The 26076-nt window shown below is 41.9% G+C and overlaps 2 protein-coding genes and 1 pseudogene across 2 annotated transcripts in view; all 3 read left to right on the forward strand.

Annotated features, from left to right (window-relative positions):
- The window catches only part of LOC140271521 (tubulin alpha-1C chain-like), a 366226-nt gene extending 341272 nt beyond the window's left edge, over positions 1-24954 (forward strand). The window contains exons 2-5 of the mRNA XM_072366769.1: positions 21255-21284; positions 23083-23305; positions 23681-23829; positions 23913-24954. Coding sequence (XP_072222870.1) covers positions 21282-21284; positions 23083-23305; positions 23681-23829; positions 23913-24887 — 1350 coding nt within the window. The 5' untranslated portion in view covers positions 21255-21281 and the 3' untranslated portion in view covers positions 24888-24954. The remainder of the gene's footprint in view (positions 1-21254; positions 21285-23082; positions 23306-23680; positions 23830-23912) is intronic.
- Positions 1503-4719, forward strand: LOC140271518 (tubulin alpha chain). Its single transcript, XM_072366766.1, has 4 exons — positions 1503-1611; positions 2582-2804; positions 2923-3071; positions 3566-4719. The coding sequence occupies exons 1-4, from the start codon at positions 1609-1611 to the stop codon at positions 4544-4546; spliced, it is 1356 nt and encodes a 451-aa protein (XP_072222867.1). The 5' UTR covers positions 1503-1608; the 3' UTR covers positions 4547-4719.
- On the forward strand, positions 8034-8889 carry LOC140271201 (tubulin alpha-1C chain pseudogene; annotated as a pseudogene).
- Positions 24955-26076: the final 1122 nt, after the last annotated feature.

Genomic DNA, 26076 nt, shown 5'->3' on the forward strand with positions numbered 1-26076 from the left:
ATGCCTGGTATGTACAATTTCAATAAGGAATTGTGCTTGTTTTATTTGTTTGGCATTAGATGCTACAGTGAGAAAACACAAAGATGCAGACAAACCAGGTTAGATGTCGTTCACTGCTGATATGATGACATTCAATGTGACCTGACAAAATGTGACAATGGCCCAAGGCTACCTGCTTTTCAGCAGCCTCTAACTACAAATCCAGACTATTTGAGTAGCCTCATTCAAAGAAGTATCGCATATCTCTGAGACAACTGTTGTCATGGCTTTCTTTGTTGTTAGCAACCAAGGTGATTACCTGGCAGCAGGTCAAGAACTCTGTTTAGTCTTTGTGACTGAAGAATGGCATTGTTTAACAGAGCAGGTCATGAATCTAGAAAGTGTGCTGTTTTCTGTCAAAAATCTTGTGCAGGGTAAGGCGGCCCTTACAAGACACAAGGCAAGCAGATTTTGGGAAAGTGGTGTATCACATCCCCCCACACAGGCAGCTACAGGACCACCTCTTAATGCTGCCATTTAAGCTGGGTCATGTGACCATCAGATAAAGCCAGTCTGTGTGGATACAAGGCTGTTTCTAGGCAACTCCTTTATTCATTTCCTAGCAACCGTTAAATCTTAGCAACAGAGGGCTTGGGGGGAGGGGGTTGGGTTCAGTTCTCTGTGCCCTATATCCCTCATGTCTGGCAGGGAAGTTTGAAATCAGATAAAATCCACTGCCATCATGTTAACATAATGAATTGTATTGTAAGATGAATTGCAATAATATGCAAATATATGCACAACTTTGACCAAGTAACACAGAAGAGATACCAAAACTCTATGAAATGCAAAAAAAAAAAAAAAATCAATGGGCTTTTCTGTAACACCATATAATAGAAAACTATTAATATATAAATCTTTTTTATGTATAAACTTAAGGTGTATATACTATATAATAACCCAGTGGAAAGTCTGTATTACATTAAAATGTTGAAGGTTAGAAGTTGAGGCCAGTGGTAACAAATTATGGACAATATAGGGATAATGAGTATGTCGACTTTTTATGTTTGATTTGTACCAGAAGACGATCAGACATTATATGTATTATGGCCGACAGCGATCAAAGATCAAACCAGTGGGATTTCAAGTTGTACACGTGCATATAAATACCCCCATATCAATTTCTGTCCTATTTAAAATAAATAAAATTTGAATTGCAGCTGTGATTGAAGGAGTTTAATAATGCTGCAGTAACTGTGGACGGTTAGAGCATTGGGTCTGTATTCTACCAGCATGCAGAAAATTACGCAGCATTTTTCTCGCGGTCAGAAACGCCATGCTTTCAGTACAATGACGGGGAGATTTTGGGTGGGGTCTGGAAGGCGGTCTTTCTGGCCAGCCAAGGGCTCGTCCAATAACAATGTGGAAACTGATTCTAAACGATAGACTGACATTAGCACGACCAATAGTAGCACAAAAGACACCGGCGCTAGGGTTTCTCTTGTATATATACCACTGTCATCCTCTTGTGCGCCATTATCTCTTACATCGACCCCATAACTGTCGAATTGTAAGACTTCCTGTCAAGGAGATTCTTCCAACCTTTATCACAACTTCAACAAAACAAATATGGTAAGAACGTTTCAGTAGCTTTGTTGAATGGCATATTTAAGGTGTAACATCCACCTTTTAGGTCTTTAAAGAGAAAAAGAGAGGAACCGTTATTTTTGTTGCCAATGTGTGAATTAAAACTTGAGGTCGTAACACTGCGCTTTTAGACAAACATATTCTATATTTTCAATGTGAAGTTATGTTCCTTCTGAAATTTGATGTGGGGAGATGTTCTGGCCCATTTTTGGGTGGGGACGTGGTGGGCAGACTGAACAAAAGAGGTTTTCACTGCTGGACAATTTAGGCTGAAGCCCAGCCGCCAACTCAACTATTGTATTCTCTCCCTTGGCACGACTAAGCCCCGATCATCACTCAGTGACAGCAGTGGGCCGTGACTATAATTAAGTGGTAGAAAGAATCACCGTATTAGCAGAAAATGTCGCACATCCAAAGAAATCCTATCTGTGGGGAAATGGATGAAATGCACTGTCAGTATGGCGGCAGTCATTAATAATGCATGCCAGTAATGGACACCGCTGCCTCTCCCCCTGATGAACAGACAAAAAGCAGCTCAGCGGTTTTACCTTAGATTATAATATATAATATATATATTATTATATATCTCTTGCATGAAAGAGACCAGTTGAATTTCACACGAATTTGAGCGTGCAACTAAACGTCATTCGTGGCATGAGTGATGGGCTTGTTGCATAGCAACGCAATTTCAGACACAACCGCAGTGTGCCAGACAAGTTAAAACATCGACTCTTCAGTGAAGTCTTACAGACTATTTTTAATGAAGAATTCAACAAGTTTGAAGCTGGGGAAAAAAATCTAAGAAGGGTTAATTGAAGTGGGTGTGATACAAAAAGATATGTACTAAACCATATTTCTCCACCCCTCACACTTTTGTTTAACTTTATTTTTTGCCTTATCAAAAACGGATGCATACAGCTTTTATTATGTTTCTTTTTTTGTTTTTGTCCCACAGCGTGAGTGTATCTCCATCCACGTTGGCCAGGCTGGTGTTCAGATTGGCAATGCTTGCTGGGAGCTTTACTGCCTGGAACATGGGATCCAGCCAGACGGACAGATGCCCAGCGACAAGACTATTGGAGGAGGAGATGATTCGTTCAACACCTTCTTCAGTGAGACTGGAGCAGGAAAGCACGTCCCCAGAGCAGTTTTTGTGGATTTGGAGCCCACTGTCATCGGTAAGCAGCATGTCTTAGAGTTTGTCAAACTTAATGTTCAGTGATGAGTTGTTGGCGTTAGTTAAACATCAGAGTATCTGTAAACCACAAATAATTTAATGTCTCATTGTCTTCTCAGATGAGGTGCGCTCTGGAACCTACCGCCAGCTGTTCCACCCTGAGCAATTGATCACTGGCAAGGAGGATGCTGCCAACAACTATGCACGTGGACACTACACCATTGGTAAAGAAATCATCGACCTGGTTCTAGACAGGATCCGCAAACTGGTGGGTAAAGGATAAGGAGTTGCTTGATATCAAAGGACAAAAATGACATTTATTCTCTGAAAGAAAATATTTAAACTTTTATCAGAGTTGGTTGGGTGATGTAAAGCTTTAATGGTTTGAGGTTGCAAGGATGGGGGAATGCATCACAGGAGGAAATAGGAATAAAATGCTCACAATTACACAATATCGCAAGTTAAATAGAACCAATAAACATTACTATAATAAACCAGCTGATATGACATGATCAGTAAATATGTCAGCATTTGAAAAATAAACCAAAAAACATAAGGTGTCATTTTTTAAAAGCTGTGTGGCATAACCAGTGCCATTAAAGATTAATAGATAATCAAGATGTAAAAGCAGATATGAAATCTGTTTTGCAGGAAGATAAAGCACAATATGAATCAGGACAAAAATCATATGAAAATGGTGAAAATAGAATAACTCATAAAATCTCATTTTTGGTTTCATCTCTTTCTTCTCTGTTTCCTCAGGCTGACCAGTGCACTGGCCTCCAGGGCTTCCTGGTTTTCCACAGCTTTGGTGGAGGCACTGGCTCTGGTTTCACCTCCCTGTTGATGGAGCGTCTATCTGTGGACTATGGCAAGAAGTCCAAGCTGGAGTTCTCCATCTACCCAGCCCCCCAGGTGTCCACTGCTGTGGTGGAGCCCTACAACTCCATCCTGACCACCCACACCACCCTAGAGCACTCAGACTGTGCCTTCATGGTGGACAATGAGGCCATCTATGATATCTGCCGTAGGAACCTAGACATTGAGCGCCCCACCTACACCAATCTGAACAGGCTAATTGGCCAGATTGTGTCCTCAATCACTGCTTCTCTTCGTTTTGATGGTGCCCTCAATGTTGATCTGACAGAGTTCCAGACCAACTTGGTGCCATATCCTCGTATTCACTTCCCTCTCGCCACCTACGCCCCTGTCATCTCGGCTGAGAAGGCTTACCATGAGCAGCTTTCAGTGTCTGAGATCACAAATGCTTGTTTTGAGCCAGCCAATCAGATGGTGAAATGTGACCCTCGCCATGGCAAGTACATGGCTTGTTGCCTGCTGTACCGTGGTGATGTGGTGCCCAAAGACGTCAATGCTGCCATTGCCACCATCAAAACCAAGCGTTCCATCCAGTTTGTGGACTGGTGTCCCACTGGTTTCAAGGTTGGCATCAACTACCAGCCTCCCACTGTAGTTCCTGGTGGAGACCTGGCCAAGGTCCAGAGGGCTGTGTGCATGCTGAGCAACACCACTGCTATTGCAGAGGCCTGGGCTCGGCTTGACCACAAGTTTGATCTGATGTATGCTAAGCGTGCCTTTGTTCACTGGTATGTGGGTGAGGGTATGGAGGAGGGAGAGTTCTCTGAGGCCAGAGAGGACATGGCAGCTCTGGAGAAGGATTATGAAGAGGTTGGAGTCGACTCGGTTGAGGGTGAGGGAGAGGAAGAGGGAGAAGAGTATTAAAAGGGACATGGCGGAATTAGCTAAACAGGAAATAATTGATTGCAATGTGCTCTTGAATGCATTCCAAACAGAGATGTTTTTCTGTCAATTAAAGTAGCAGTTTGGCTGTTCAAATAAAACTACTGAAAATGTCAAGTTTGGCTGTGCTCTGAATAAAATCTCTGTGATGTGAAGCCATTTGTCTCTTTATTGTACAGATAGTATAGCTGTTAGCCCTGAGTGAGATGTTCTTCAAAAAGCTGAAATGATTAATTTTATCCAGTTGACATAAAATGGATTCAGAGTTTTTGCAACACTTTTCCAGTGCTTCTTTTTTTTGTTTTGCATTGTTAATTTATGCAGAAATTATGTATCAATAGCTCATCTAAACTCATGCTGCTCTATGACGATAATGTAAATGGTGATCTGAAGAGTATTTAATTTATTGAAAGAACAGAGACTCAGTCCAAAACAGCCACCAGCAGAGGGTGCACATAGACCATCAGTTTCTCAGAGAATTCTTGAATAGGCTTGAATAAGCCAATATTGCATTTGGAGGCCCTGTTAGGTACGTTGTGGGCTCACTCAGTGCTCATTAATTGTACCATTTCTAAGTTATTTCAAAGTAAGTAATGCATTCATACACAGCACCCCTGAAATGTATTTTACGAACTTAGCTCATCCATAAGAGGTCATAAGAAATTACAGACTGAAACCATGTGGGAATTCAGCAGGCTAAACCACAATGAATTACAACAGTAGCCTGGGTGCAGTTCCAGTCTGGGCCTTATTCTGAATGTCACAAATAACTACTTATGACAGCCATTTTGAACTGTAACAACCTTGTTTACACGTTGGCTCATCAGTCGCCCATCTTGTTTCCTCTCTTTTGTGCTGGTCATAAGTACATGCATAATAAATCAATTCATGCCAATAAGGGTTATGTAGTGACCAATGCCCCATCTTCCCTCAGTCAGTCATAAAACACACTACAACTACAGGATAATAGCTTCTAAGGGAGGCAGCAACAGATATACATGCAATAAATCAGCATTCAGTTGCATAATCCTTGACTATCGGCCTTATAGTCACCCCTCCCTCTGTTGGGTTCCTATTGCTCATCCAGTTCTCTCTTTCACACACGCATAGATACTCTCATACAAACAATGTGTGTATGTGAAAAGATACAGACTAAAGATACAGAGACAAAAAACAGAACCTGCTTTTTTTGATTTTGATCTTACGTGATCAAAATGACAGATGAAAAGAAATGGGCCTGTCAGTAGTACAAAATAAGTTTTTCCTTCACATTGGATCACATACTTGTTTATGTACCCAAAGAATTGAAAGCAAGTATTCATATTTCCAGTCATACACAAGCAAATTGTATAACTTTGTCAACTTATGCAAGACACTCAAAGGAAGGCACCAGCTTTAGCATTCTTACCTATTTATCTGTTCAGCTGTTTCCACTTACAATCCAGACCTTCAGAGAGGAACGTGATTATACTCATCATTTTGAAGGTCAAATTTAGGTAATATTGAGGAGGGCTTGGATTAGCTGCAATTTCTTAAAGCATTTTGAAGTGCCAGAGTTGCATGTCACATATGTTGTATCAGTTCATAGGGAGGTTAAAGCACAGGTGCCTTTACAAAGCAGGTCTTTATTATTCTTGAGTTAAACAGCTTCAGGTAATAAAATCCACCCTAGTCTGACCAGTAACTGTGAAATAAGATTGTAGCAGTTTGGCTTAAATGTTGTGAGATGACAACATTTTGGCTGGCAATTTTTTTGTGTAGGGTAGGGTAGTGTCATGTGACCCCAGTCAATAAGTCAAGTGTGTAGTCTATGACAATGTATATATTTTCTAACCTAATAATGTGTTTTCTTTTAACTTCTACAACCTAACCTTGTTCATCAGTCCATTTTCTATCCCCACTTCATCCTTTTCACAGTCACGGAGGTCTGGGTCTATCCAAGCTGCCTTGAGGCCATAATACATCACAGGGCAAATACAGAGACAAATGACACTAACATCTATGCATGCTCACATTCGCTCCTATGGTAATCTTTATGATAAAAACATGCTTGTTTTTTTAACTGTGAGGGGAAGTACCTGGAGAGAACACACACGTGCATAGGCAGAACACACTCCCCACAAACAAGCCACGCTTGCTTCCAATCACTCCCACAGCGCTAACCATTACACCACCATGCAGCCCTGCAAACATTAGTTCTAACCCTCACCATATACTTCTTCTAACCTCTAGCTCAACCATTAGTAGGTGGGAGCGAAGTAGAAATTCAAATGTGCGCAAAAAACATCAAACATAGAAAAGTGAAATTACTGTGATAAGGATTGAGCAGTAAGGGTTTTTAACTGGCAGTCTCTCCCATGAGGGTGAAGTGGTTTAATAGCATGCACAACGCAGCAGTGGAGAGGAAAACTCCCCTTTAATAGGAAGAAACTTCCAGCAGAAGCAAACTCAGTTGGGACAGTCATCTGCCTTGACTAGTTGGTGGAAAGAGAGAAACACAAGTTAATGATACAAATAATGTCAAAAGGAAAAGAGAGCAGAATGAGGAAAGCTACTCAGTCCATCATAGGAGGTCCTCCAGCAGTCTAAGCCTGTGGCAGTAATACTAAAAAATTATTCAGGATCACATGTGCCATCAATAACTGTAAGCTTTACAAAAAGAAAAGTTTTAAACCTAATGTTAAAGACAGAGGGCTGTCTGCCCCCCGAACCCAAACTGGCAGCTGGCTCTACAAGAGAGGGGCCCAACAATTGAGTGCTCTTTTTATTTTTAAAAAATATAGTGTACTCTTGAAAAATACCAAACTGTTCTGTTCTTTTCATTCATACAGACTCACACACTGGTGAGCATTTAAAAGAATGGCAATGCTGCTGCCTTGTGTGACATGGGGGGTCCAGCCAGCCAGACAGATGCCCAGTGACAAAACTTCTGGAGGAGGGGATGATTCCTTCAACACCTTCTTTAGCAAGACTGGAGCAGGTCTAGATTTAAAAAAAAAAAACAGGTATACTCACTAAGACAAGCTGATTAATCTATTTCCCATTGCCAGTAGTAGTGTGTTTTACTAACAGTGCTCTTAGGGCTACAATATATTCAGAACTGAGGCTATCGAGTAATTACCTCTACCTCCCAGGCCTGTAACTACAACACAAAAAGATGGCATTACATTGTATACAGCAGGCTGTGTTGGACCACCTTGTCTGATAAGCATGACTTGGAGATAATTAAACTGTAATTATTTTTAACCAAGGATAACCAAGGATATCAACCTCTCACAGCAGGAAATGGTGAACTGCCAGCTGTTTTGCAGATGGGACGCATCAGTCAATCTCTACTCTTATTCATTTATTTTATTTGTTTCTAGTCTGAGTTGTAGCATCCCCATTGTGTTCCTATTGATGCAGAGCTGGCGTCAATAAACACTTCTGTATACTGCAGTCATTTGACACAGGACTTAACGGCAAATAAATGCTGTCACAGGCAGTGGGTTTTTTGGCCATTCTATAATGGGCTTTCTAGACTGAAGTTAATGTCATGTCTCTTCATATGAGGTGCTTACTGGAACCTACTGCCAGTTGTTCCATCCTGAGCAACAGATCACTGGCAAGGAGGTCACTGTCAAAAACTATGCCCATAGACACTACACTTTTGGAAAAGAGATAACTGACCTGATACTGAAAAGGTTATGCAAACTGTTTCCTTTTCATGGAGCTTCTGTGTGTGGACTATGGCAAGAAGTCCAGGCTGGAGTTCTCCACCTACCCAGACCCCCAAGTGTCCACTAATGTGGTGGAGCCCTACAACTCCATCCTGACCACCCACACTACCCGAAGCACTCAGGGTCATCTACGATATCTGATGCAGGAACCTAAACATCGAAAGCCCCACCTATACCAACTTGAACGGGCAGTCAGATTGTGTCCTCCATCACTGTGTCTCTTTGTTTTGATGGTGCCCCCAATGTTGATCTGATGGAGTTCACAGAAAGTACATGGCTTGCCTCCGGTTTTGTGGTGATGTGGTGCCCAGAGATGGCAATGCTACCATTGCCACCATCAAAACCAAGCGTACCATCCAGTTTGTGGACTGGTGTCCCACTGTTTTCAAGGTTGGCATCAACTACCAGCCACCCACTGTAGTTCCTGGTGGAGACCTGGCCAAGGTCCAGAAGGCTGTGTGCATGCTGAGCAACACCACTGCTGTTGCAGAGGCCTGGGCTTGGCTTGGCAACGAGTCTGCATCTTGGATCCTTTTCCTTTCAACTCCACACCTTGTGTCATTTTGTGTTGATAAAGACATCCTTTTTACTTACATCTCCTTTTAGTTATTTAAATTTTTGGCTTATTTTCCCCCAGCAGCTTCAGCTGTGGTTGATTTCTTTTGGTCGAAATAAGATTAAAAATGTTATTGTAAAAACACATCTTTGCCTCCTCCGTGCTAAGCTTTGTGCATTATTAAAATGAAACAAAATTCACAAGAGTACTTGATGTACTGGTGGTGTCGCCCCTGGTCACCCTGGTCAAGGAAAATAAAGACCTGACAGTTGTGTTGCCATCCATTTTCTACACCTGTCGACAGTGCTTTAGCCTATGCCAGCTGCCATCAGGTAAGGAGTAGGTTACACCTTGGACGGGTTGTAATTTATTATTTTCTAAATTATTCATATGATTTTATGAAATAGCATATTTGAGGATCAGTGAAGGAAATTAGCCTCTATTTCATAGACTTTCACAAAGATGTTCTCAAACATCCAACCATCTAGACTGCATCTATGCAAATATACAGAAGGTTGTCAGTACAGCCTATAAAGAGAGAAACCCTCTTTGTTCCCCTTTATACTGGAGAGTGACTTTAATTTGCAATAGACCCACCTGAATACTTCTTCCACCAATGTAATAAACATACACTGAAAATGACCAGACACAGATACACAAAAAACAATCATTCTTTTTTAGAAACTGATTTAAGTAGACTCCCAAGTGACTGTTCTCTATTGTACTGTACATCACAAGTACAGCATGTTGACATTTACAACAGTACATGTAAAATCTTTATGAAAGTTTCCATTCCTCTCTGAGCCAGAATTTTTGAGTTGGGCTACCTCAATATTCTTGAGGATCTTGTACCATAGCAAACGTAGGCAATGATATTACATTCTAACCATTGCAAATTAGGCTCATGTTGACAGTCGGATTAAGTAACATGTTTCTGGCAAAACAACCAACCATCCTTCCATCCATTTTATGTAACTGCTTAATCCAGTTCAGTGTCGCAGTGGGCTGTAGCCTGTCCCATCTCCCACTGGGTGAGAGGTGGGGTGCACTCTTGAAAAAGTCACCAGCATCACAGGTCTACACAGAGACAACACTCTCTCACACTCTCACTCCTTGGGTCAATTCAGAATCACCAATTAACCTATCATTGCCTATCATGAAAATTCAGTGAAGCCATACTACCTAGAGAGGACCCACACATGCACAGAGAAAACATGCAACCTCCACACAGAAAGGCCCCAGTCGGGATTCAAACAAGAAGCCCTCTTGCTGGGAGGAAACATTACTAACCAACACACTACTGTACAGCCCTGTTTCTGGTGAACCAGTGGGTAAAAAAATTACCCTGCCCACTTACGTAGGGGTTTTCTCTTGCATAGGTCTCCTAAAGGTCCATAGGTGGGAGACAACTGTTTTTTTCTATTCCTTATCCCAACACCTAAACTTTTCCAATTGAGGAAACATAGTAAGTAAGAAAATGTTTTAATTTCAGCTAAATTCATAACTTTCCTTTTAAAATTAGACTGTTGACACTTAAGTTCAACAGTTCAACAAAAGTGAACTTTTTATATCATCAACTAATCAGTGAGAGGTCAGACTGTAGTTTTGCTGTCACTCGACAGGCCACTGTGCAAATTAAAATTCACTCAAGGCTGAACTCCCATTTCTTGTGTGCCAGATGACCTAGTTGGCGAGAGTCAATATGACTGAAGTATTCCTCTATTAAAGCACCTTTTTGAGAAGGCCTTTACAAATATGTGGTCACAGGCTTTAAAAACTAAATCTTTTTAACTCTTAGCTTTATGGTGGTTTGATATTTATTCTTTCAGTTTGTATGGTCCTGTTACTTTCATGTGAGAGTCTTTAGTTGGTCATAGCTGTGTGTGGTTTGTTCCACCTCTTAACTTAAAAGTAAAATGTTTGTTCTCAACACACAACTTTCTTTTATCTTTGACCACATCATGTTTCAGCCTCTGTGGTATCTTTGTTTCTAAAGGGTTTTGAGTTCAGAGAGTTTCATGTCTGTGTGAAAGGTATCATGTGACCACAGCCATGAATATACCCTTTATCTCCTCGCATCTTTCATAAAGCCAAGAGCAGTACTCAACATGTGACTCATGTTCTTCTGGGAGTAGCAAAAATGGCATAGGCATGGAAAGAGTCCTTCCAGCTAACCATGTCTAATTTTTATTAGACTATTCTTACAAGTACTAAAGTGCTTGGAGATAAACTATTTTTTTCTTTCCCCTCCTCACAGCATGAATGTATATAATCTTGGTGCACGTTGGTCAGGTTGTCAACATGTTGTCGACATGTTCAGGACCACACCATGTGCTGTTGATATGCACTTTAATCTCTCCTCCTTCACTGTTACCTCTTTGTCCATGTCTCTATCTACCCATAAAGTCTAAAATCTGAATTCGGAAGTGTAGGATTTGTTCACACAGCCATGTCCAGGTAAAAAAACAAAAAAAAAACATTTCCATCTTGATAGTCCTTGTCAAGGCTCCAATCTGGTCTTTTTTTTATCTGCCATTGATCTAACACTTCCCATGACCATCTAAAGAGGATGATAGTTTAAACTTCCCCCCCCTTCTTTTCAGTTTGTTCCTGCTCTAGTTCCATTGCGATTGTTGTTCTGTGTAACATCCAAGACATCTCAGCTAAATCAGCTGCTCCCACATGCAAACAACTTCCCAAATGCCATGGTTATGCATAAATACAGAGGTAACAATTAGTGAGCTATCAGCAGAAATAATTCCAGTAGTACAGCATTCAAACTATCACAGATAAATCTTTTAAAAAATCATGTTTTTTCAGAGGAAAAACTCATTAGAAAATCCAAAGAAGCCATTCCAGAACTATCCTTCACTTTGGACCACGTACTTGTTTGTTGACTCTAAGATTTAAAAGTAAGAAGTCACACACAAGCAAATTGCATAACTTTGTAAACGTATGCAAGACACTCACAGGAAGGCATCAGCTTTAGCATTCTTACCTATTTATCTGTCCAGCTCTTTCCACTTACAATCCAGACCTTTGGTAAGTGTTTATACACACCACTTTGCAGGTCAAATACAGATCAAATTGTGAAAGACTTGGTTTTTGGGAAGATAGCTGTATTTTAAAGTATTAGAGTTACATCATTTAGTTGTAATGATAAATTATGGGTTGCAATATTTGCATGGCCCTCAGAGAAAAAGCTATAGATGATAATGCATATAGATTGATGAATGAAGTGTTTATGTGGCTATATGGAACATACTTATTTTTCAGGTAGTCTACGCACTTCCAAATCTCATCACATGTTCATCACATTCAGAAGTGTTATTCAGTTTTTCAGAAAAAGCCAAAGTCACAATCTTTCTTTGCCACTCATTATCTAGTTGTAGTTGCATTTATTGGGTTATTGCAAACAAATAGACACCAGTTTTCCAATGATTCTTAAGCCCTGATGTCAAGCAAGGGCTTAAGGGCATACGTGACGATATCCAAATACTTGTGGCTCAGCTGCGAGTCTTTGAAAACACAGCTTGTTTACAGCTGCTAAACAAACAGCCTAAAACATTGAGATAGAAATTCAGAGTATACTCTCATCTCTGAGTACTACTACGCCACTGATTACTACCCACTGCCAGTTCAAACTGAGATAGACTTTTCTGTTACTTATCTGATTTATCTGCATCACTAAGTTTCGTCCTGTCTTTTTTTAGACTTTGGGGATATCAAGAAGAATTTCAAGGACTGTTGCCAGTCTTGAACTGAGAAAGATGAGTTCATTTTTGGAACAAATGCTAGATGTTATCACAAAAAAAGTTTTTTTTAAGTTTAAAGTTTTTTTAAGGTGACTGGAGCCTTTCTCTTCCTAATTTCAAATCTATAAAATCTGAATTTGCACTGCGATCGTTAAATGGATGGTTTGAATGGATGATGTAACATCGTCCATTCAAACCATCCATTTGGGAAAGGAAGAATAGAGAACTACCTCAATGTCTACATTTCTACATGGTTTTAAGTGTGATTAGCTCCATTCATCTCTGAAACTTGTTCGATTTGGGGGCTTGCATCATCCATCTATTCATCCATTTTCTATAGAGAGAAACAAGACAAACAACCATGAATGTTTACACTCACTCCTGGGACAATTTGGAGTCACCAGTTAACATGTATGTTTTGGGGCGGTGGGAGGAAGCTGGAGTGGGCTTGCATCATCTGCGAGATATTTGTTGCAAAGAATACAAATAATTTGCTCATCATAACAGAACTCAAATGTACAATTTACTGTTAATAAGTCCCAGTAGAACCATGGTTGAAGAGATGGAATAGTGGAAACAGCACTGAACATAATTCAACCCAATCAGATCTAGGGCCTCTTTTAAAAGAGCAGTTTTTTTCCATAAACAAAACTGTACAATAAAACCTATTATTTCTCAGCATCTGAAATGGTAACTGGACTGTACTTGTATAGTCCTTCTCTAGTCTAGCGGTTCACTCAAAGCGCTTTTTTTTTTCCCTTGTCCTGTTCAGCATTATGGCAACAGCATTGTAGTCTGAATACCTTTGATGCCAAACAGATTTGCTTTGCCAAGGGAAGTTTTATAAATGTAAAGCTCCCCTTGATGCCCATTTATTTATTTCTGTTGACAATATATAACATGTAATAGAACTGAACCGGACCGGGGGACAAGGAAAAAAGAAGAGGAAAGAAGAGGAAACAGAACAAAAATAGAAACAAAAACCAGACAACCAGCTGCTACACCTGCAAAAAACAAAACAGACAACAATCCATGGCCTCTGAGGGGAATCCAGCCTTAGCGCCACCAGGAGCACCTGAAAGCAGACAAGCAGAGAAACAACAAACACACAAACAAACAAAAACAAGCACAAGAAGCGGCAATCACATACAACACAGCTGTGGATATAGATGACCTGAGACGACATGATAATACATCAACTGTTTAGCGACCATGCTACTGGACTAATAGATGTGTGTGTGTGTGTGTGTGTGTGTGTGTGTGAGAGAACATGCAACACCCATGGCACAGGACCTACATGATAACCGTGCTTAGTTATGAGTGTATAAGCGTACAGGGCCAAATCCACAGCCCCCCAAGCAATCAGAAGCAGGCAGAGAGGGCCACAAGACCCAGGCCACCAGCAGCCCCCAAACCCCCCGGCAGAGGCCCCACCCAATACCCAGGAGGGCCAAGCGCCCCAGACAGCCACACAGTGGGTCAGCGCCTGCCCCAGCGCCCCTGGCCAAGTGCCCTGGGAGTCAAGACGTGCCCACAGGTGGGTGAAGTCGCGAGCAGCGGGGAGAGGCAACGCCGCCCCCCCATCGGGAGAAGCACAGGCAGGCCAGGCGACAGCAAGTCCCAGACCCAGGCCCAATCATTACCACACACACTTTCACGTCCCATACATCCACACGTCCTCCCTCCCTCGACTCCGCTGGGTGTAGTGCAGCGGGCACACCAGGGGGCCAGCAGCCCCCCAGCCACCACAGACCCCAAACCAGCAGAACAATTAATTAATCCTCTTGGCCCCTCCCGCCCCGAGCAGCAACCAGGAAGCAGGGGTGTGGGAAGAAGACCCCTCCCCTCACCCTTCTGGCTCTTCAATATTTTCTAATATTACTCTCCCCCGGAGAGGGCAGCCAGGGACTGGCTGCAATAGGCATCCCCGCTACCTGGGAGCCAACACAGGGCAGGAGGGGCTGATGTCCACCAGGCTCGGGGCCTGCAGCGACCATATTCCGGGAGCTACTGTACCCCCAGAAGGTACCCATCCCGCCCCACCCCACTCAACCCAACCCCACGCCGGAGGACCTCTACAAAAAACAAACAAACAACAACAAAAAACAAACAAAAAAACCACCCGGTCACACCAGTCGCAGCAGCCCGGGCCTGAGACCCACCATCACCCAGGCCCCCCCCAACAGGGGAAAAGCACCGCCCCCCCCCCCCCACCGCACGCCCCAACACCCTGAAAAAAAACAACCATCTGCGGACACCTTGGAGGTCCCAGAGCAACAAGCCCGGCACCAGGACCTGCACCAACCCACCCATACTGTGGCGCGTCCAGGGCAACCCAGCCCCCCCAGGCACAGGCAGGGCCCCCCCCCGGGCGCAAGGCAGCGCCCAGCCACCAGGGCCCAGGCCCAGCACCACCACCCACGCCAGAGCGGCCCGGCCACCCGGCATAGAGCCAGCAGCCACCACCCCAAGGCCCCTAAGGGACCCCGCCCCACACCGCAAGACAGCCCCACCCGCAAGCCCCCAAAACTGCCCTCCAAGCCCAACACACAGTCCCCCCCAGCAATGACCAACCCGGTCCCCACGACCCGAGAGACCACCAGACGCCCGAAGCCACACAGCCCCCCCAGCACACACCCAACCGCCCAGAGCGATGGGACAGCAACCCACCACCACCACTATGTGATAAAGCTAATCAGAGGGGACCAGAGAGAATGAAATTCAGCCAATTGATGTTTTGAGGAGGCAGACATTGTTTCCATGCTAATATAATCTAAAAGAAAATTTCTAAACTGGTTAATACACAGATTGTTCTTCGCTTTCCAGTTCATGAGAATAGTTTTCTTTGCGATACATAACACTGTGACAACCATGTGTGCTGAGTTAATTTCCATGTTGATGTTGTCTAAGTCACCCAGTATGCACAGTGTGGGGCATGCAGGGATGCTACACTTTAGCCATGTTGATAGGTCCTCACAGACTTCAAGCCAGAACTTCAGGACAGGCGCACAGAACAACAAAGCGTGTGCATAATCATCAGGTGTGTTATCTGTGCAATGTGAGCAGATGTTTGAGTGTGTTAGACCCATCCTGAACATCCTTTGTCCTGTATAGTGTGTTCTATGAAGGATTTTGTATTGTATGAGCTGTAAATTAGGATTCCGAGTCATTCTGAAGGTGTTCAAACATATTTGTGGCCAGAAGCTATGACTAGAACTGATGGATAAATCTGCCTCCCATTTTGAGGATGGAAGAGACATTGTGTCATCTATTTTAGACAATAATTTATATATTTTTGATAACAGTTTTGGGGTGCAGATGCTTGGAAATTCTGCTACCCTAATGGGGAGTTGTAAGTCTGGTTGGTGGAGGATATGTTTCTTTGTTATTATAGACTTAAGTTGTTGATATTCTAGGAATTTATTGCTGCCTATCTCATGTTGTGATATGAGCTCATCAAATGAAATAAAATTTCCATTTTGGATTATATGTTCCAGATGTTTGATTCCTTTGATCTTCCACAGAGTAAAGTTTAGCATTTTTTTGTTTTGCAGTATGTCAGGATTGTTCCAGATGGGTGTAAGCTTACATGGGACAATTGAAGACTGTGTTATTTTAAGAAATTCCCACCAGGCTGTCAGAGAGGTGCTGATGTTAATGCTTTTGAAACATTTGTGATTTTTTACGTTTTGACTAATAAGTGGCAGGTCAGAGATTTCCAGATTATCACACAATGCTTGTTCTATATTTATCCATGGTTCATCTATTGGGCTAGGTTTAAACCATTTTGATATATACTGTAACCTATTGGCTAAGGAATAGTGCTGAAAATTAGGTAAATCTAATCCACCACTGTCCTTGGTCTTCTGTAGGGTTTTTAAACTAATACGTGGTGGTTTGTTTTTCCACAGAAATTTGGAGATGCATGAATCTAGTGACTTAAACCAAGTAGCAGATGGTTTTATGGGGATCATTGAGAACAAATAATTAACTTTTGCACATAATTTAGCTTTGTTAGCTCTGAGAGCCTGGAGGAAATGTTTATGCCTAAATATCTAATATTTCCTGACTGTAAAGTGATCGCAGGTATATTCTGGACTCTGCAGTTAATGGGCAGAACTGTGGTCTTAGACCAATTGATAGAGTAGTCAGAAAGTGCTGAGAATTTATTTATGAGTGTGATCGTGTGAGTGAGAGACGTTTGAGAGTTCTGAAGGAAAAGTAAAACATCATCAGCATAAAGACTTATTTTATGCTCAATATTTTGGGGTTGGATGCCTTTAATATTTCAATCTTGTCTGATAGCAGCTGCTAAAGGTTCGATCAAAATAGCAAAAAGTGAGGGAGAAAGTGGGCAACCCTGTCTTGTACCTCTCTGCAGACTGAAGCTTGGAGAAGTTTGATCATTTGTCCTGACACACGCATTTGGGGAGCTATATAATATCCTTATCCAGTTGATGAAGTGTGACCCAAACCCAAATTTGTTTAATGCTGCGAATAAAAATTTCCAGTTCACTCGATCAAATGCTTTTTCTGCATCAAGAGAGACTATTGTGGTTTCCAGGTTGTTGATGTTAGAATAGTCTATGAGATTAATTAGCCTGCGAGTGTTAGTGGATGAGTGTCTACCCTTTATAAAACCTGTCTGGTCAGGATGTATTATAAGTGGAGTTATTTTTTCCATTCATTTGGCAAGGGCTTTACAAATTATTTTGAGGTCTGCATTTATTAGAGATATTGGGCGGTAGCTGGATGGAAGTATGGGGTCTTTTCCTGGTTTCTGTTGCAAGATAACGTTAGCAGAGTTCATGTGTGGGGATACTCTGCCATTCTGCTTAACTTGTAATACCATTTTGTGAAATGCAGGTGCCAAAACAGTCCAAAATTCTTTGTAGAACTCTGCTGGAAAACCATCTGGTCCCGGGGCTTTGTTACTAGGCATATGTTGAAGGGCTTCATGGAGTTCTCCTATTGAAAGAGGTGAATCCAGAGCCATTGCCTGTTCGGTTTGTAATTTTGGAAGGTTGATATTATAAGAAACTGATCTATGTTACTGTCTGATGGATCATTTTGTGATGAATATAAGGTTTTATAGAAGTCCCTAAAAGCATTGTTGATTACATCGGGGTCATGGGTGACATTTCCTTATGAGTCTTTAACAGAAGTGATTGTTGTTTTCTCTTTGTTTCTCTTTAGTTGGTTAGCTAGGAACCTTCCAGATTTATTGCCGTGCTCAAAGTTCTCCAAGCGAAGTCTTTGTATCAGAAACTGTGTTTGTTTATCAATAATTTTGTTTAATTCAAGTTTAGCTTTTCTTAGTTCATTCAGTATGTGTTCCTCTTTGGAGGTACTGTAGACAATTTCTAATGATTTAATCCTGAGTTCTAAATCTGATATCCTTGAACTTTCCCTCTTTTTCTTATTTGATGAAAAAGAGATTATTTTGCCTCTCATAACTGCTTTTCCGGCTTCCCAAAGAGTACAAGCTGACATTCCTGGCAGGTCATTATTTTCTAAATATACAGACCATTCCCTTTTGAAATAATTAATAAAATCAGGGTCTTTTAGTAATGATGTATTAAATCTCCAATTCCTAGCTGGTGGTGTAACTCTGTTATTCTTCAGTGTGATAGAAACTGGAGCGTGATCACTGATAGTGAAGGGGTGGATTTTGGTGTCTGAAATATCCCTCATCAAGGAACTGCTAACTAAGAAATAATCTATTCTTGAATATGAGTGGTGTACCGGTGAAAAGAAGGTGTATTCTCTAAGAGTGGGGTGGTGGGAGCGCCAAGCATCACAAAGACCAAAATCTTTCATATACTGTTTAACAATATTCGTGGACTGCCAGTTCCGCTAACTTCCTGAAGTACTGAGTCTGTCTACTCCTGAGTCTAATACCATGTTAAAGTAACTATTAGAAATCTACCTTCTGGATCTATAACTGTGTTGTTTACGGTGAAATTTACTCTTCTATTTATCAGAATGTCTACACCTCTTTGTCTGGAGTTGTAACAGGCTGAGTACACATGAGGAAACTGTGCTGTGGTGAGAACATCAGCTACAGTCTGTGATAAATGAATCTCCTGTAATAAAACAATGTCCGCCTGTAAATCCTTCAATTTATTGGAGATTTTTAATCTCTTCTCCCTGGACCCAGCTCCATGCACATTCCAGGAGATAAACCTCAGCGTGGACATGCTCAGACTAACGCAGTGAGTGCTGGATGCTTGCTAAAAGCGTCCCGTGCGTGTGTGTGCATATATGCTTCCATGAACATGCCATTCTTGGTGTTTCAGTTGTCAGTATGAGCTTGCTACAATATGTACTTGCGCCATCGATGCTGTGTGGAACTTGATTATGTGCTCTGCTCAAAACTCTATGTGTGCCGTGCTTGTTAACATTACTTATTAAGGTGGAAATGCAGCGGGTTGGGGAAGAAAGACAGAATAGAAAAACAGTGCAAAAGAGTGGAAGTGTGAGATAGAAAAAACAAAAACAAAAAAACATACCCAAATATATACTCAAAGCGCTTTTACACTACATGCCACATTCACTCGGCACATCTCAGTTTACATAGAGGCTTTCCTCTGCGCACTCACACAATTCATACAGATGCCAAGGACACTTTGACATGTGGTTCGGGGAACTGACCTTCAAATCAATAGGCAATTATTTAAATGGTAATTGTGCGTATTGAAAATCCTTTGTCACTCCAGACTTGAGAGGTAAAGTGACACATGTCGCACCAGATCATAGGGTGACTAAAGTTACACAGTTATATTTACAAAGCAGTTCTATAATGTTCTTAAATTAAACAGCTTCCGTTATTAAAATTCAGCCCAGTCTTACTGGAAATTGTCAAATAAGAATGTAACAGTTTGGCTTAGAAGTTGTGAGATGATATGTAATGTGATGGGTACCCTAGTCAAAAAGCAAGTGTGTAGTCTGTGACAACACATTTAATTTTTTTCAAGACTAACAATGTATTTTCTGTTAATGTCACATCTGTTGGTTTTTCATGTTTTTAGTTCTTGGTCAGTCATTAGTTTTACCATGTTTTCCTTTGGTTTCCCTTGCTGTTGCCGGCTCCAGGTCCCATGTCGTCTGGCCATCCGCCAGACCATCGCTGGCTCCAGGTCCCATGTCGTCTGGCCATCCGCCAGACCATCGCTGGCTCCAGGTCCCACGTCGTCTGGCCGTCCGCCAGACCATCTCCGGCTCCTGCACCCTCATTGTCTGGCCGGCCACCAGATCGTTGCTGGCTCCACACTCTCCAGGGTCATGGTCTCCACAGTCTCCATGCCCCATGTTGCCGTCATAAATGCCACCGTCATTCATGTCATCAGGTTTGTCTTTGTTATCCAGGTCAGGTTTTTCACAGTTCTAGTCAGATTTTTATTTTGTTAAGTTTCTTCCTGTATACCGGCTCAGCCGTGCTTTTTGTTGGACTGTTTAAATAAATCAAGTTTTTAGTTGAAATATCTGCATCCGGGTCCTATATCCACCCCACCACGCACCTCCACCCACGTAACGTGACAATTAACATCTGCAACGAACCATATTCATTAATCCATCCATTTTTCATTGCCACTTTATCCTTTTCACAGTTGCAAGGATCTATCCCAGCTACCAGAGGCAGGGTACATCCTTGACAGGTCAGTAGTCCATCACAGGGCCAATACAGAGACAAATGACACAAACATCCATATAACCCAATTCAATAAAATCCAAATGAAACAAATTCATATAATACCACTTCATAAAAAGTTGCCTAATTAAGGTATCCAGTGGATTACATTGAGTGTTCACTTTGATTCAGTTCCCCATCCTGAGCATACAGTAACAGTTTAGAGGGAAACTCCCTTTGAACAGGCCTCCAGCAGAACTAAAGCCAGAGAGAGGAGCCATGTGCCTCAACTGGTTAGGGGCTTATTAAACAGGAAAGAGAGAAACACAAGTTAATGATATAAATAATGTCAGATATACAGTATTTACATGGGAAATAAAGAGAGCAGAGGGAGGAAGGGTGACTTAAATCCCCTTTCTTCCCCATTCTGAAGCTCGGTTTGAACTTCAGCAAGTTGTCTTGACCACCTCTACATGCCTAAACGTATTGGAGTTGCGCCCATGCAATTGGCTGATTAACTGTTTGTTAATCAGCCAGCAACCGACAGCACCAACAAGCGATTGAACAGGTGTACCTAATAAAGTGGCCGGTGAGTGAGTGTGCATATCATATATATATATATATATATATATATATATATATATATATATATATATATATATAAATTGACGAACTTTAAATCACTGTTTATTTTGCCAATTATACTTAGGAGTATTTATAGTTAGTATGGATACAACAGAGGATACACTTTACTTCACTTCCTGTCTGGAGCTAACTCGGTTGGATTTCCTTACTTTTCTGCAGATAGCGTGCCGTGTCAAGAAAGACACGATTTCTATTTGAACAGATGGGAATGAGACTCAAGTGAGATCAAACCAATCGCGTTATAGAACACGTTTCCGATCGCCAAACGAGTATAAATTACCCCGTCCGGCCAGTAGTCATCATCAGTTACCTCTTGCGCAGAACTCTTTAAGTCTGTCAGCAGGAGCAAACTTTGATTATTCCTTTTCTTTTCCCAAAGCTTGAGCTTTTTTCGTTTTTCACTTCAGGAAACATGGTGAGTATGTAACGTTTAGTTTCCCTTATCATGTGCTGACTTCGCTCAATTAAAAAGGTTTTTAAAAAGTTTTTTTGTTATGTGAAAGCTGGTTCATTTAAATGAGTTTGTACAATTAAGTGTTGATATTTAAGCTGTAATAACACAACAAAATTAACTCTTGTTTAACAAACGTCTTTTCCATGTAGTTCTGCAGTAAGTCTCACGCCACAGCCCAAATTCAAGTTCAGTCATGGGTGTGTTCCGGCTTTCCGCGTGCATGTTGACCCAGCTGATGACAGTGGCGGAGTGAGACTTTTATCCTTGAGCTGGCCAAGGCTATTTTCAGGGGCCCCACAGACTATGATAATAAACTTGTTTCTCAAACAAGAAATTGCAAGCTTGTGCAAATGTTGAAATATTAGCCACGTACATTTTAAGCATACAGGAGATAAGATTTATGTATGTAATTTGCATAGTTTGTTAACAAAGTATGGAATGTAAAACACTTTGGCATCAATTTTACACCAAACAATGACACCATTTTAACATGAACCACATTATAAAGGTTCAGAACAGCATAATTTTTTGGTTGTGAGATTCAATAAAATGCTTGACATATTAATCAATGCTGAGTGCACGTGCCCTCCTTGATTCAACACTGAGAGTTCCAAAGTGACTTAACCTGTCATCAGTCATTGTTGTCCTGAGGTAGGTTTTTATCAGTTTAAAGCTGAGAGGCTTCTCTTGCAGGAAGCACAGCTGACTGAAGTGTAACAACAGCAATGTTGCAAAGTCTGAAGAGCTCATGGAAAACCTTGGCGACACCAAGATTTAAAGGTAGACATTAACGTGGGGCGAGCCTTGGAAGGACGCCGATCATCTGACACCATGAGATGTAGCGTTAATGTTACCTTGACACTCGTGGTTTGTAGCAAAGTTAAATAACAAAAAGCATCTCCTCTCTGAACACAAAAGTGATTTTAAATGGTGACTCCTTTGGAAAGCACTGAAAAACTTCAGATTTGTATTTCATTGTCCAATGACACAGTTCGTCTGCAATATTTTTCCATGTATTCTTAATCTGTGGTAATTCTTATTCTCCTTGTAGGGTTGGATTCCAACTCTCTGTGGTACATAGCGCCAACTACTGTACAGGTGTAATGTAGCAGTAATCAGATGTTACCAACCTGAGGTGTCCAATCAGATTTCAGGGGGTCTAGTGCTACCCCCCCCCCCCCCCCCCCCCCTCTCTCCCCTCTGGCTGGCGAGACTCAGTGTGCCTGTGGCATTTGTCTGTTTCAGCACCTTTTCAAAGAGGCTTGCAGGGCTTTAGCAAACTGCAGTCAATGGCAAATCCTAGTGGCTTTATGGTTGTTTCACATTTGTTCTTTCAGGTTGTATAGGTCTGCTACTTTCATGTGAAATTCTATAATCAGGAGCAGCTGTGTGTTTTGTTGCACAGCTGAACTTTGATGTTAGGATATGTGTTGTTTAAACAAGACTTTCTTTTGTCCTAAAACCCATTATATGCCAGCCTCAGTGGTATTTTTGTTTCTGAATGATTTTCAGTTCCATTTCCAATGTATGTTACATTAGTCAAGTGAATGTAGTTGTGATGCTCTAATTTAGCTCACGAAAGAACCCTTTTCTCTTTTTATTTGCATATGAAGAGCAATCCTCAGCATATGATTTAAAACCTCCTGGAGCAATTGCTTTAGAATAGCAGACATTGAAAACTGGAAACTTTTTCATCACAAGTTTCCAAAGAAACAAGACATGCAGGTAAAATATAAATGTTTTTTTCCCCTCCCCACAGCGTGAGTGTATTTCAGTTCATGTTGGTCAGGCTGGTGTTCAGATAGGCAATGCTTGCTGGGAGCTGTACTGCCTGGAACATGGGATCCAGCCTGACGGACAGATGGCTAGTGAAAAGACTACTGGAGGAGGAGATGATTCGTTCAACACCTTCTTCAGTGAGACTGAAGCAGGAAAGCACGTCCCCAGAGCAGTTTTTGTGGATTTGGAGCCCACAGTAATTGGTAAGCAGCATGTCTTCTAGATGAACATTTTAAGTGTTTCTTTTTTAAACATGGGTATACTCACTAAGACAAGTTGATTAAATCCTTTCCCACTGCCAATAGTAGTGTGTTTTACTAACAGTGCTCTCATATATTCAGAACTGAGTTTATCAAGTAACTACCAAAAATAAATTGTGTTCCATTGTGTTCCTATTGATGCTGAGCTAAAGCAAGTAAACACCTGCAACTACTGCAGTAATTTGACGCAGGACTGAATGGCGAATAAATGCTGTCACATTACAACCAAAAGCTGGTGTTAGTGGGCTTTTTGACTGGTCTAAATAGTTTTTAGTGAGATCAGTAAACCTCAACAAACTGAATATCTCGTCTCTCCAGATGAGGTGCGTACTGGAAACTACCGCCAGCTATTCCACCCTGAGCAATTGATCACTGGCAAGGAGGATGCTGCCAATAACTATGCACGTGGACACTACACCATTGGTAAAGAGAAAATTGACCTGGTGTTGGACAGATTCCGTAAACTGGTGAGCAATTGAAAACACTTATCTTAAATATTTTAAGATAAATATGAAATGACATAACTGTCTCTCATATTTTGTTTCCTCAGGCTGACCAGTGCACAGGCCTCCAGGGCTTCCTGGTTTTCCACAGCTTTGGTGGAGGCACTGGCTCAGGTTTCACCTCCCTGTTGATGGAGCGTCTATCTGTGGACTATGGCAAGAAGTCCAAGCTGGAGTTCTCCATCTACCCAGCCCCCCAGGTGTCCACTGCTGTGGTGGAGCCCTACAACTCCATCCTGACCACCCACACCACCCTAGAGCACTCAGACTGTGCCTTCATGGTGGACAATGAGGCCATCTATGATATCTGCCGTAGGAACCTAGACATTGAGCGCCCCACCTACACCAATCTGAACAGGCTGATCAGTCAGATTGTGTCCTCAATCACTGCTTCTCTTCGTTTTGATGGTGCCCTCAATGTTGATCTGACAGAGTTCCAGACCAACTTGGTGCCATATCCTCGTATTCACTTCCCTCTCGCCACCTACGCCCCTGTCATCTCGGCTGAGAAGGCTTACCATGAGCAGCTTTCAGTGTCTGAGATCACAAATGCTTGTTTTGAGCCAGCCAATCAGATGGTGAAATGTGACCCTCGCCATGGCAAGTACATGGCTTGTTGCCTGCTGTACCGTGGTGATGTGGTGCCCAAAGACGTCAATGCTGCCATTGCCACCATCAAAACCAAGCGTTCCATCCAGTTTGTGGACTGGTGTCCCACTGGTTTCAAGGTTGGCATCAACTACCAGCCTCCCACTGTAGTTCCTGGTGGAGACCTGGCCAAGGTCCAGAGGGCTGTGTGCATGCTGAGCAACACCACTGCTATTGCAGAGGCCTGGGCTCGGCTTGACCACAAGTTTGATCTGATGTATGCTAAGCGTGCCTTTGTTCACTGGTATGTGGGTGAGGGTATGGAGGAGGGAGAGTTCTCTGAGGCCAGAGAGGACATGGCAGCTCTGGAGAAGGATTATGAAGAGGTTGGAACTGATAGTGTGGGAGAGGAAGATGAGGGAGAGGAGTATTGACCAGCATTCATTTCCTCTGTGATCTGTGCCTTTCATGAATGTCAAAAATAAAGTTTGGTTCTTGGCAGCTGTCTTTTTTCCCATTTTCAGTCAAATGATCAAACATGTCAGTAGATTGCATTTGCTCTGGATGAGTGTTATGAGTATTAGATGGGAAAACCTCTCCAACTTACCAAAACAACACATTTATAAGGTTTTCCTTAATCTTTTTCTTCTTTCGGCCTTCCCTCCATCAGGGGTCGTAACAGCAAGTCGATCTCGCATCACTGATTTGGGTGAGGTGCCATTGAGGTGACGGTGCTAACCACTACACCAACGTGCAACCCCTTATCACTATTATATTTCCTATGAAGTAGAACATGTTCCACAGTTTCTGGCAGACTAGTGTATTCTTTTCTCAGTTGGATGTTTGCCTATTGTATGTAATGTACGGCTGAGATCTGTATGATCTATTAAACGAGGGATAATATCGCTCTCCCTTCTTTTCCAACCAAACTTTCTCCCAGCAACAACGTGTCTCAGTGTGTTATATAGACTCCTTTCAGTTTCACTCAAGTTTGCATATTCCTGCCATGAATATGTCCTGAAAAATATTTTTGCTTCCGCTTTGCCTAATGGAAAGTGAAATTCAACTGTTTTGCATCTTAGTGCTTGTTTAGCTAACATATCAACCAGCTCATTTCCCTCCACACAAACAGGAGCAGGAACCCAAACAAAGTGTGTATTTATACCTTTGATCTCCATCCTGTACAATATAGTGTAGCCTATATTGAGGCGAGAATGTTAGTTCTAAATGATGAACTAGCCGATTGTATACGAATAAGATTTTTTTTTTAAAAAGGCAGATATACGGAATTTGAATATTACTGGTCAAAATCGTTTTGAACAATGTGCCATATTGAAAGGTGTCAGACCGTGTTTATAAAGTCTTGCTGTTAACTGAGATCTACATATGGAAAGGGCCATGACAGGGGGGTGAACTCAAACTATGGAGTCTACTGTAAAAACATAATCAAACACCCTCTGCCATGGCATCACTAACCTCTCTTAAACTTATAGTTATTTTCACTGTGTGCCTAAGCATTTGAGAAATTATGCTTGGTAGAGTGTAAATCGGGACGCCCCTGGAGATTAATCCAGTATTCCAATAAAATCTGAATGCTCCTGATCCTTAATGGCATTTCTCCCA

Source organism: Leuresthes tenuis, unplaced genomic scaffold, assembly GCF_036924035.1.
Source record: "Leuresthes tenuis unplaced genomic scaffold, fLeuTen1.0.hap1 SCAF_16, whole genome shotgun sequence".
Taxonomy (NCBI): domain Eukaryota; kingdom Metazoa; phylum Chordata; class Actinopteri; order Atheriniformes; family Atherinopsidae; genus Leuresthes; species Leuresthes tenuis.

Bases quoted from the DNA above. Each gene is read 5' to 3' on its own strand.
- LOC140271518 (XM_072366766.1), top strand. The intron at 2,805-2,922 runs GTAAGCAGCATG...TTGTCTTCTCAG, and splicing joins TTTGGAGCCCACTGTCATCG to ATGAGGTGCGCTCTGGAACC. The intron at 3,072-3,565 runs GTGGGTAAAGGA...CTGTTTCCTCAG, and splicing joins TAGACAGGATCCGCAAACTG to GCTGACCAGTGCACTGGCCT.